At 44.9% G+C, this 12798-nt stretch overlaps 1 protein-coding gene and 1 long non-coding RNA gene across 2 annotated transcripts; both read right to left on the reverse strand.

Moving 5' to 3' along the window:
* Positions 1 to 4376: 4376 nt before the first annotated feature.
* On the reverse strand, positions 4377 to 8810 carry LOC145429721 (uncharacterized). Its single transcript, XM_080303671.1, has 2 exons — positions 8558 to 8810; positions 4377 to 7039 (listed from the first exon to the last, which is right to left on the reverse strand). Exon 2 carries the CDS (start codon positions 7002 to 7004, stop codon positions 5418 to 5420), a length of 1587 nt encoding a protein of 528 aa, XP_080159797.1. The 5' UTR covers positions 7005 to 7039; positions 8558 to 8810; the 3' UTR covers positions 4377 to 5417.
* A 102-nt stretch (positions 8811 to 8912) lies between these two features.
* Positions 8913 to 12546, reverse strand: LOC113027396 (uncharacterized). Its single transcript, XR_003273042.2, has 3 exons — positions 12410 to 12546; positions 9349 to 9390; positions 8913 to 9050 (listed from the first exon to the last, which is right to left on the reverse strand). It is a non-coding gene; the product is annotated as an uncharacterized LOC113027396 (long non-coding RNA).
* Positions 12547 to 12798: the final 252 nt, after the last annotated feature.

Consider the following 12798-nt stretch of genomic DNA (forward strand, 5'->3'; position numbering starts at 1 on the left):
GAATTTTGTGTTTTCTCTTCAGGCAAAAATAAATAAATAAAGTTTTGATTTGGGCTGGTTTTCTAATTTTTTTCCCCCTCTCTCTGTTATTTCTGGTTTTTATTTGGTCACAGTCATGTTGTTATTGTAAATTGTTATGTTGCTGTTGTAAATAAAGATTTGAAGGTAAAAAAAAATGGCAGGTTTGATAACGATGATAAACGTCTTCTGCAGTGGCTTAGACAATACTGTAGTTTCAGGTCTGACCGCCAGAGGGCAGAAAACTGCCAGGACTCTGACATAGGGTCAAAACTTCCTATCCGGACTTTCAAAATAAAACCAGTAGCGTAAACAGATGCCACGAGAGAAGTTTTTCTAAAAATAGAAACATGGCAGGAGCAAATGACTGTTTTTCCTGTAACCTGAACCTCAAAGTTAAATCTGTCTGAAAAGAAACTTTGATTTCCTAAAACATTAAAATAACGCGTAAATCTCTCTGAGTTGTCTGGAAGTTTCTTCTTCACATCACTATGATACACTTGTTTTCCATCATCAAACAGGATGATATAAGGATATGCTGTATCAGGATCCAGAGTCACATCCACTGCATACTACTGGACCTTCTTCAGCTCTGTAGCCTCAGACAGCTTCTTCTTCCTGAGTTTCCTGAGTGTCTCCTCCAGCTGAGCCACAGCTCTCACCACAGTCCCCTCATATGATGGCGGGATGGACACTGATGACGCACTCTGACGGAGAAGGATTTTTATTTAAAATTCACTTTAAATTTCAGTTTTAAAAAGAAAGAAACAAGTGTCAGTGTTGTACTCTTTACAAAAATTGGTGTTATTAGCAGATTTTCAACTTTCTGATGGTTCTTGAACAATGGTCCCAGAAAAACAAATCTGAGCCTAAAAATATGACATTTTTAAAATCAGGTTATTCAGAATGTCTCATTTCAGAATTGTCCAAAAATAAACCTTTTACATCAAGAAACTCTGCTTTGCTTTTATTTTGAAAGAGCTACAGAAACAGTGTAAGAGTAGGAAGTGATGCACAAACAGTAATTATTTAGAATGATCAATATTGACATAAAATACAAATTGAGTACTCATGTAATTGATAACATTTACAATGTAAAGCAATAAAATCAAATAAAGAGAAAAAGAAACAATGAAACATTCAGGAGATATCTATCTATCTATCTATCTATCTATCTACGCTGTTGGAGTAGTGTTCAGGTATAGCTGCTCTGCTCTGTGTTGGTACAAGGCATTGAAGATGAAAACAGTGGGTGTAATATATTCCTAAATTTAGTTACAGCACTTTCAGAAAGACATCTACTGTGATGAAATCTACTCCCCACTGCTGTGGAATCCATTATTGTAAATTTAAATGTTATTAGGAAATGATTAGACAGGAGAGGGTTTTCAGGAAACACTGTTAAATGTTCAGTTTCTATACCATATGTTAAGATGAGATCTCGAGTGTGATTAAAGTGGTGGGTGGGTTCTTTTACATTTTGAGAGGAGCCAATTGAGTCTAATAACCAGTGTTGGCACTAACGCGTTATTAAGTAACACGTTACAGTAACTACGTTATTATTGTGGTAACGAGCACGGTAACTAGTTATTATGCCAAAATCAGGAACGCGTTAATCATTACTGGGATTTAGATAGGCTCGTTATTTGTTACTGATGTTAAACTTTATTTTGTTCATAAGGTTAGTTATTGGAGTTGCCAACCATCCCGTAAAAAACGGAATCGTTGTTAGGTATGGCTGTGTGCAGGCAGGAATAGGACCCAAGGTGCAGACTCCGGAGACAGACGTGAACTCAAAAAAGGCTTTAATTTAATACTCAAAATATAACAAAACTAAAAAAACTCAAAACAAACTTAACCTGGAGAAATGACAGAACACACAGCTAGGAAACCGGTAGATCGCGACACAGACACAGAGAAACACTGGGCTTAAATACACAGAGGGAGCAATCAGGGAATGGGTAACAGGAGGGAAACACAGCTGGGGCAAATCAGGCCTAACGAGACAAGAGGAAGCAAAACCAGACACATTAACATCAGACATGGACTTTCAAAGTAAAACAGGAAACACATAACACAGACTGAACAAAGACACAGACTCATATGCAGGCACTACAAAGGGAACAGAGACGTGGGAACAGGGCAGACACAAACACTGACTGAACACGGGGATATAGGAACTTAGGATACACATAGACGCGAACTAGACAAGGGGATGCAGGTGATAGGGGAGACATAAGCCATAAGACGGAACTCAAAGAAACCAAAAAGTAGAAAGTATAAATAATAACATAAACTCAAACACCCTGGGTCAACGACCCAGGCATCCTAACAATCGTTCCGTATTCAGAGAAAATATTACGCGTTTCGTAATATTTTTGTTTTGTATTGAGGTGAAAAGGAACACAGTTTGTCCCGGACTTCAGCTAGCATTAAAAAGACACAAAGCTGGTTTTTTTCTGTGTCTTTTTGCTGCACAGCTGCCTCTTCTTCTCTCATTTTCTCCCCTCCATCTCCAGTTTCTACTTCAATCATGAAACGGATCAATGATCAGCTGATCGGCTTTTCTCTCTTGTTTGTTTATCGCCCACTTCGAGCCAGAAATAAAAAACCTGTGGATGTAGCGCTAAACAACAGCAGCATGTTTAAGTTTGATCAGCTGTTGTTAGAATTTATTTAATATTAATTTCTAGTATCAGCTGATGTTTGCTGGAGCCACAGCTGTAAAAGCTGCTGGTCATGATATCAGTTTGGATATGTGGTGAGAGGGAAACATGAAGATGAAACCAGGAGATGTCCTTACTGAATCATCAGAGCTGTGATGGAGAAACAGGTTTACCTTTTAGGTGACATGAATGAGTTGAAGGGAAGTTATGAACTGTTTCTGAGAGACAAATAACACCAGGATCCTTTTTTTTATGTAGCTGACAGCTGGTAACTGTGCAGGGGCGGGTCTAGCACAGTGTTGCCAAGGGGCCATGGGCATTAACAGGGAAAGGGGGGCACAAAGAAGTACTTTTATTTCTTATTCTCATTTAAAATGTCTAGCTTTTAAAAAGTAATTATCAGAATCTTACAACAAACGATTGATAGATTGATGCATATATACCATCAAGACAGTGTACATCACTGTCACAACAGCGTTTGTTTTCATTCAAAGGCTTTATGATTTTTCCTATAATGGCGGGCCGGTCAGTCAAAACGCCCGGGCCAATTTTCTGTCCCAGTCTGTATGCAGCTCATCTGCAGTCTGGTGTTACCTACATCTTCCTATTCAGAAGGCAGAATTTCTGAGCTCTGAGTACAATCGAAAGCACCACGACTGCAGTTTTCGTGTTGGATGTAAAAACCGCACATGACGCTGTGACGTAGGCTAGAATCATGGCGGTGGTCAACGACAGTCCAGGTGTGGGATTTCTCTTGTGGAAATATGCACATTATCTTTTCCTTTCTATTGGTAGGTGGCACAGTGCACTTGTGGCAAGTAAGCAAGCTAGAAGACTGGCAAAGTTATGGAAGCAACACATTACCAAGAGAATTCTGAGTAAAAGCAAAGTTACTTTCCCTAGTAACTAGTTACTTTGAAAGTAACGAGTAACTTGAAGTAACTGAGTTACTTTTGATAGCAGTAACTAGTAATGTAACTAAGTTACTATTTTAAAATAACTTACCCAACACTGCTAATAACAGATTAAATGCCATGTTGAGGCTGTCATTTTTAGCATCTACATGGATGTTAAAATCACCCACAATAATTGTTTTATCTGATCTGAGCACTAAATCAGATAAAAGGTCTGAGAAATCAGACAGAAAGTCTGTGTAAGGCCCAGGTGGACAATAGAATTATCACAAATATGGCTGGTTTTTGAGTTGTCCAGCTAGCTTGGACAAGGCTAAGCATCAGGCTTTCAAATGAATAAAAACTCTGTCTTGGTCTTTAGTTGAGTAAAAAGGTGGTGTGGAAAATTGCTGCCTCACCACCCCCTTGGCCTGTGCTTCAAGGATTCTAATAGGTAGTATGACTCTGGTGTGTTAATTAATTTAAACTCTGCTGTGTCCATGTCAAGGTTGCGTCATTCTGTCATGTACGTAACATAATCATCCTGCTGCAACCAGGTTTCTGTAAGGCAGAGTAAAGTGATTTGTTGATCAATTATTGATTCATCTATTAACAGAGACTTGGAAGAGAGAGACCTAATATTTAGTAATCCACATTTCACTGTTTTACTCTTTGGTTGAGATGATCATACTGTATTGTTCTTTCTTTGTAATTTTTTATGTTTATGTCATTTTTTGCTGTTTTTTTAGTTAGTTTTTTGTCTGTTTAGGAGCTGACACCTTCACTAAGGGGATGGGGTTTTGGTGGTATAACAGGAGGAGGAAGCTGCAGAGAAATGTGTTAGACTGCAACTTTGCTTCCTGGTTCCAACTCTGGATAGTCACGTTTTGGGGGGTTTATTAAATTTGGCCAGATTTCTGGAAATGAGAGCTGTTCCATACAAAGTGGGATGGATTCTCTCTCTTCTAAGAAGACCAGTTTTACTCCAGAACAAAAGAAAACAGAGTCCAAAAGAAAGAACCAGAAGTACAGGGGTTCGACTGTGTGGAAGGTGGCAACGCCAAAATTGTTCTGGAGGCTGTCTGCATGGAGAGCGGCAGCACTGAATCAGTTTTGGAGGCTGTCCGCATGAAAAGCGGCAGTGCAGGGGGCCGACTGTGTGGAAGTCAGGAGCACTGAAACATTTCTGGAAGCAGACCACGTGGGACACATTGTGACAACGAGACAGTTCTGGAGGCCGTCAGCGTGGGAAGCAGTGGCAATGAATGAGTTTAGGAGGCTGCCCTGGTGGCCTGGAAGGTAGCTGGTGATGGCATGCCTTGGTAGATGATTGGTGCTGGGTTGCTTTGGCACATGCAGAATGTGCAGATGATGCAGGATGTGGATGTGCTGGCCGTGCAGGACGTGGATGTGTAGGATGTGGACTGAGCAGGACGTGCAGGTCGAGATGGCTCGCTAACCTCTGGCTTGGGCTGAACAGGACCAGGTCAAGCAGATCCAGATTGCTCAGGCTGAGCAGGACCAAATGAGGCAGGACCAGACGGTGCGGCGACCTCTGGCGGAGACATTGCTGGATCAGATGGCCCAACGACCTCTGGTGGAGATGGAGCTGGACCAGACAGCGTGATGACCTATGGTGGAGATGTGTTTGGGCCAGCATGAAGGATGCAGGTGGCCGAGCTGGTGGTTGAGCTGGTGGCTGTGTGGAAGCAGCAGTCACCTGGACAGACTCTTCTGAGCCCCCAACAGGGAAAGACAAAGCCTGGACGGACTCTCCTGAACCCCCCTCGGAGACAGGCAAAGGCTGGGCGGACTCTAAAGAGCCCCCAGTGGAGACAGGTCAAGGCTGGATGGACACTCCTGAGCCCCCAGTTGACACAAGGAACTGCTGGATGGGCTCTCCTGAGCCTCCAGCGGAAACTGGAGCAGAGCCATCCGGTGTGGAAACCTCTGGTGGAGCACTACCAGACAGCAAAATGGAGTCCGTAGCTGGCTCGATAAGCTCGTCTGAGGTTCCAACTAAGACAGGAGACTGAAATGGCTCAGCTAAGCACCCAGCAGAGGCTGCTGCATATGGCTGAGATGGCTCAGCTGAGTTCCCAGCAGAGACAGGTGGCTGGGATGACTCTCCTGAGCTCCCAGCGGAGACAGATGATGGGTGAACAGGCTGCATTGGTTGCAAAACCTCAGGTGGTCCAGAGGCAGCTGAGGTCACAGGCCCAGCCGCTGGGTAGGCCTCGGGAAGAGTTTTAGTCTCCGAGCGGAAATGTTTAGCATTGTCAAAAACAGTCTTGGCACACACAGATGCTAGAGTATTTGAAGTTATCGCACAAAACTCAGAGTCTGCCCTGGAATTACTAGCTGGGTGGGACATAACACAATCCAGGGCTGAAACAGAACTCCCATAATCCAAGGTAAACTCGGCAACAAAACAATTATCCTTACCAGACTCAGGAACGGAGAAGACAGTTTGCGTATTGTCCATAATAAGAGTCCTTTCAGAAAGTGTATCCGTCTCCAAATGAACAGATCGAGTTGCACAAACAGAAACAACATCATTCAAAGTCTTAGAATGAGTCAGCTGAGGAACACAAAACGTAGCTTCAGAGGCCTGGGAAACACACAGTTTAATTTTGTTGGGGGTCAGTCTGGATTCACAAACTGAGAGCTTAGAGTCCTTAAGTTTTGTCTCAATGTCCATAACAGGACAAGGCAGAGCAGTTATTGTTAATCCGTGCTTGGAAGGAGCACAAGGCAAACAGTCTTTAAAGTCCACGGAACTGGAATAGATGGCCTCAGAATGAATAGACTTTTTCTTTCCCAGCTCGGATGGAGCACAAAAATGGTCTTTTTTACTCACCACGACTGGTTGCTCAAAGGAAGTACTGGGTTCCAGCCGTGGTGATGTGCGCCGGTGGCGTGGACGCCGCTTTCTCCTGGAAGAAGGAGCAGAGATAACAGAGGAGGTCGGTGATGATGGGGTACTGGTGACCTGCTCTTTATCCTCTGACCACATTGCAGCCGGGAAGGAGGCAGGCGAATGCGGGTCAGATCGGGATGTGGAGGGGAAGAGATTCTGCGGCAAGGGAACAAACGCCCCCTGCTGCAGTGACATGGAAGAATTCATCTGCTGCGACAGTGTGGAGACATCCTTTTGCTGGGACGTGGTTGAGGGTGGTTGGGCCAGCTCCGTGCCTTGGAGTGCCTCTTTTGCTTCGGCCAGATTATGGGCAAACTCTGAAGCTATGGGTAGCTGGCGCAGGTGAGGGTTATCCAGAAAAATTGCCTCAATGGCATTAATTCCAATAGATAAAGTCCGTTTATCCGAGGTGTGGGAAATGCGCTGCCACAGCCGTAGGAGGCGAAAGACATCTCTCGCTCTTTCAGAGTCTGCTGTGTCCATGTCGTGGTCGCGTTGGTCGGTCATGTACGTAACATAATCATCCTGCTGCAACCAGGTTTCTGTAAGGCAGAGTAAAGTGATTTGTTGATCAATTATTAATTTATATACTAACAGAGACTTGGAATAGAGAGACCTAATATTTAGTAATCCACATTTCACTGTTTTACTCTTTGATGCTGTTGAGGATACTGTATTGTTCTTTCGTTGTTATTTTTTATGTTTATGTCATTTTTTGCTGTTTTTTAGTTAGTTTTTTGTCTGTTTGGGAGCTGACACAGTCACTAAGGGGATGGGGTTTTGGGAGGCAATGGGAGGAGAGAAGCTGCAGAGATTTGTGTAAGACTCTGTCAATAGCAGGCAATTGACTATGGTTACTGTTGTCACTAGCTCCATATGTCTCTGAACAGAATCACCAATAACCAGAGTTTGATTGTCGGCAGTGTCACAGACTGGGGAAAGATGGTTAGACACATAAACAGGTTGGTGGTGTACCAGGGGCTTCAATTTAAGACTATGCTTCCTCCTCACTGTCACCCAGCTATCCTGTTTCTCAGGTTGCTCTGGACAGTCTGCCGTGGGACAACTAGCAGTCTATGCTACCTTCTGCTGCACTGGCTACAGGGCCCCAGCTAGCTCCAGGTTTTTCAAGGGTCCAAAGACGAGTCTCCATTTTAGTGATCCTGGCCTCCAGAGCTGTAAATAGGCTACATGTATTACAAGTATCATTATTTCTAAAGGAAGAGGTCATGCTGCTAGCTGCTGCTATGAGCTAAGCTAAGTTAGCGAATCCCTAAAGCCGCAGTGAGTGAATACTGTGAATATAACTAGTAGATGAATCAACATGCTTCGTATGAAGCTTGTGAAGATTAAACTATGAAATCAGAAGTTATCTATACGTTTTTAATTAACCAACTAGGAATACACTAGGCAGCCAAGAAGCACACAGGAAAACACACAGCTACTGGGACAAAGTGACAAATGGCAGAGGAAAACACAGGGCTCAAATACACAGAGGGATAACGAGGGAATGAGACACAGGAGAGGAACACAGCTGAAAGCAATCACATAAGTAAGTAAAAGTTTATTTATATAGCACTTTTCACAGACAGATGTCACAAAGTGCTTCACAAGAGAGAAAACAAAAACAAAATATAGTCATAAATACGTCATAAAAACTTTGGTCTACATACACGGGACAGGGAAGAAGCAAAACTGAACGCACTAAACACTAGACAAGGGACTATCAAAGTAAAACAGGAAACATGAGACAGACTAAGACACGGACTTAACATTGAGACCAGGAGACATGACTGACTAGGGAGACAAGGGAACATAGTCTGGACACAGGAGATACATGAACATAGAGACAAGGGTGACTAGACTTGAAACATGGAATATGACAGGGAAGGCATAGAAACAAACCTAAATCCTAGAACCTACAGAAAATAACTAAGAAACAAGAAATACAAAGACTATGACATGAATGAAACAAAATCAAAGAATATTCAAAAAGCAGAAAACACAAGCCCTGGGTCCCAAGACCCAGTACTGTGACAGGAACAGGAAGTGATACTCACCAAGTGACCACAGTGAGACTGTTTCACACAGCAGCTCAATGTTTCTACAGTGGATCTGTGGCTACATGAGCAGATTTCTATGGAACCAATGCGACTGTGATGAGTCAGCATGAAGTGAGCAGAGTAAACTGAAGATTTGTGTAGAAACAGAAAATGCACTCAACACTGTTGCTGAGAGAAACCTGATGGACTCCAGTGAGTTTTCTTTTAGAGACTAACAGGTCTTGACTGCAGGTCTGCTACTGCTCTCACACACTTTCACTTCTGGAAAATGACCTTGAACTTCTCGTCTTTCAGGTGTTGCTCCGCCTCTTCCTGAAGCTGTTTTTCTGGTTTTACTGCCTCTCCCTTTACATGAATCAGCAGGTTTATACTGTGCGACTGTCCAGCAGGTGGGAGCAGTGAAGAGTGGTGTGTGGGTAAAGTTCACACAGTAATGAAGGCCTCAGGTGATCACCCATTTTTCCACAGCAGACTGAGAGCTTCTGGTGGACTATGAAGGAGGTCACAGAGAGAAGTGGTAAAAGTACAGACATTCAGTACTTAAGTGGAAGTACACATGCTACTGTTAGAAAATACTCCAGTAAAAGTGCTAATTCAACTTCCTTACTCAAGTAAAAGTACCAGCTCTGAAATGTAAGAAAGTATATATTTTTATATAAAGCTAACTGAACCATATGCTATATCAATGTATATTATAAATTACATTATAATATTCCCTGCTTGAATCAGGCAAGTAGAACATGAGCAGAGAAAGAAAAGAAAAGGAAAACAAAAGTTAAAAAAAGTACCTCTATTTTCTGTTGCCTCCATTGTAGCGGGTGACTTTGCCTCTAAAGAAGAAATGGGTATAGAAGAGGTTAAAGTGGATTCAACAGGTGGATGAACATTAAATTTGGTTGTAATGGACCAGTATGGGGAAAGGAATCATAACATAATCATTTCTACTGAGTGCTCCAGTAGATTTCTTCATGTACAGGCTGTGATCAGTAATTTATTTTACTAGAGAACATTTTAAGAACATGTCAACAATCACCTAGCAATATTTTTACCTTCATATGGTGTGAAATCACTGGAGTCTTTTTTTACACGATTAAAAGGCTTATCTAGACATAGATGTTCTACCTGTAGTGTTGTAATACCTGTACATGGATTGTTAGTTACACAAATCATAGAAAAATTGCCAAATGTTTTAGCGTAAATCTGGAATCCTTTTTTTTTTTTTTAAGCTGTATTTGTTGTACCATCCCTCCTTGTGACAGATGGTCCTAATAAGGCATCCAGCAATGGAGTCACAATTTTGTGATGCGAGATGGATTTCCATGATCAGTTAAAATCTATTGTTTCCATAATGTTTCAAAATCATGTATCACCCCATTTGTTTGCTTATGTTCTGTGATCACTACATATCCTACTTTATTTTCACTAGTGTCTGGGATGCGTGATACCAAATCATCCACAAAGACCTTCAGATTAAAGTTAGCCAGCGGTGTGTCCTGTTGTTCAGGTCTGGATGAACAGATTCCAGAAATGGCTGCTATAAAATCATGTGGTTCACCATCTGCTGCTGTGGGAGAAGTGATGCTGGCTTTAACACAGGACAACTTTACTGTGACATTTTGTCATGGTTGGCTGTGTGGCAGGCGGGCAAGCAGGAGTGGTGGATCCAAAATGCAGGACTCAGACACAGAAGTTCAACTTAAAGCGCAGCTTTATTGCTGGGAAAACCTCTTACTAAACTAAAATCACCAAAGGACAAACAAAAACGCTGGTGGACTAAAACACTGAAGCAGAAATACTGAACTGGAGCTAGAGCTGGAAACAAAACACTGGTAACACGGAGGCAAAACACACACAGCTTGTTGAGGGTACGACGCAACACTGACTCAGAGAAACACAGGGTCTAAATACACTGGGAAGTAACGAGGAGAATGAGACACAGAAGGAGAGCACAGCTGGGGGAAATTAGAACTGACGAGACAAGCAAAGCAGGACACATTCACATAAGTCACGGACCTTCAAAGTAAAACAGGAAGGATCACACAGAGACATGAACTTAACACCGTGGAGACAGCAACTAAGAAACACAGAGACATAAACCATAAGGCAGAGGACTCTAAGAACCGATAGACACGGAGGGGAACTCAAACATGCAGACACAGACTTACAGAACACAGGGGACACAGAGAAACGAGAAGGGCAAGGGATCGAAACTAGAAACCATAGAATAACTCACACCAAGTACAATAATACAAAAATCACAAAGAACTAAAACGCTGGGTCAGGAGACCCAGGACCCTGACAGTACCCTCCCCCCAAGGGCTGGCTCCCGACAGCCCAACACAAGAAAACGAAAAAAAAAAAAAAAAAAAACCAAACCCAAAAACCGCCCAAAACAGAAAACAACCCGACCAGGGCGGGCGGCGGGGGCCCAGGAAGGAGGGCACGAAACAAAAACACAGAAGCACAAGAAATCCGTGGACACAGTTCGGGCGGCCGCTCAGGCGACGAGGGTCCGAGGGCCGGCCGTGCGGAAGGCAACGGCGGCCGCTGAGGCGAAGGCGGTCCGGGGGCCGCCCACGACGACAATGGTGCCCGGCCAGTGGCCTAGCCAGCGGTCTAGAAAACGGCCGTTTAGCTCCAGACCCAAACGAGGCTGGGCCAGGCGGGGCTGAAGGCACGGAGGCTGGGCCAGGCAAGGATGATGAGGAAGCTGCAGCAGGCGAGGATGATGAGGAAGCTGCTGCTGGCGGCTGGACGGGCTCCTCGGGCCCCCCAGCTGACGAGGCAGGAAGCAAAGGCCGGAGCGGTCCCTCGGACCCTCCAGCGGAAACAGGAGACGAAGGCCGGGCGGGCCCCTCGGACCCTCCAGCGGAAACGAGACGAAGGCCAGACGCGCCCCCCGGACCCTCCAGCGGAAACAGAAGACGAAGGCCAGAGTGGTCCCTCGGACCCTCCAGCGGAAACAGAAGACGAAGGCCGGAGCGGTCCCTCGGACCCTCCAGCGGAGACACGAGACGAAGGCCGGAGCGGTCCCTCGGACCCTCCAGCGGAGACACGAGATGAAGGCTGGACGGGCCCCTCGGACCCTCCAGCAGAAGCCATCACAAAGCCAGCAGGCATGGAGTCCTCTGGCAGACACGAAGACAATGGGTGCTGTGCTGAGCACTGGCCCTGCTCAGACAGCACTGACACGGAGTTGTTCTCTGAGGGCTGCTTAATCTTCAGGGGTCCAGAATCAGCTGGGGACTGAGACCTAGCCTCTGGGGAAGCCCTGGAGTGCAGAACGGTGCCTGAAGCAGCTAAAGCGCGAGAAACTCCCCGACTGGACCTTAAATTTTCTCCCTGCAAAACGTGAATGTGTGAGACCGCTATTACTGGAGCCAGAGCTACGGGTAGCGGGGGCACTGGAGCTACTGGGGCCTGCGCTACAGGCGGCACTGGAGCTACTGGGGCCTGCGCTACAGGCGGCACTGGAGCTGAGGGAGGCTGCGGGGCAGCTAACCGAGCTGAGGGAGGCTGTGGGGCAGGTGACACTGGGAGCTGAGCTACTGGAGACACAGGTGACACTGGTGTACTGGGGTGAAGGCAGTGAGGATGCAGTTTCTCTCTTAAGGGAGGATCGAATGATTTAGTGATAAATCTTGATGGGAAAGGATGCTGATGCTGAGAATACCAGGCAGCGAGGGCTTCCAGGAGGGTAGCTGACCCTTCCTTGCCTGGACCGCCCATGCCAAACAGTTCGAAGCAAATCCTGGCTCTCAGAGCTGTTATTAGTTGTTTTAATCTGTTAATGTCCAAAAAACCAGCTGTGCAGAGGGTGGACGACAAAAAGTTGTCAAAAAAGACCACCTGAATGAGTCTCTTGGGGGTGTCCTCAGCGTGGATTACTGTCCAGCATGTCGTTCTGTCATGGTTGGCTGTGTGGCAGGCGGGCAAGCAGGAGTGGTGGATCCAAAATGCAGGACTCAGACACAGAAGTTCAACTTAAAGCGCAGCTTTATTGCTGGGAAAATCTCTTACTAAACTAAACTCACCAAAGGACAAACAAAAACGCTGGTGGACTAAAACACTGAAGCAGAAATACTGAACTGGAGCTAGAGCTGGAAACAAAACACTGGTAACACGGAGGCAAAACACACACAGCTTGTTGAGGGTACGACGCAACACTGACTCAGAGAAACACAGGGTCTAAATACACTGGGAAGTAACGAGGAGAATGAGACACAGAAGGAGGGCAC

The sequence above is a fragment of the Astatotilapia calliptera genome, chromosome 7 (genome assembly GCF_964374335.1).
Source record: "Astatotilapia calliptera chromosome 7, fAstCal68.1, whole genome shotgun sequence".
NCBI lineage: Eukaryota > Metazoa > Chordata > Actinopteri > Cichliformes > Cichlidae > Astatotilapia > Astatotilapia calliptera.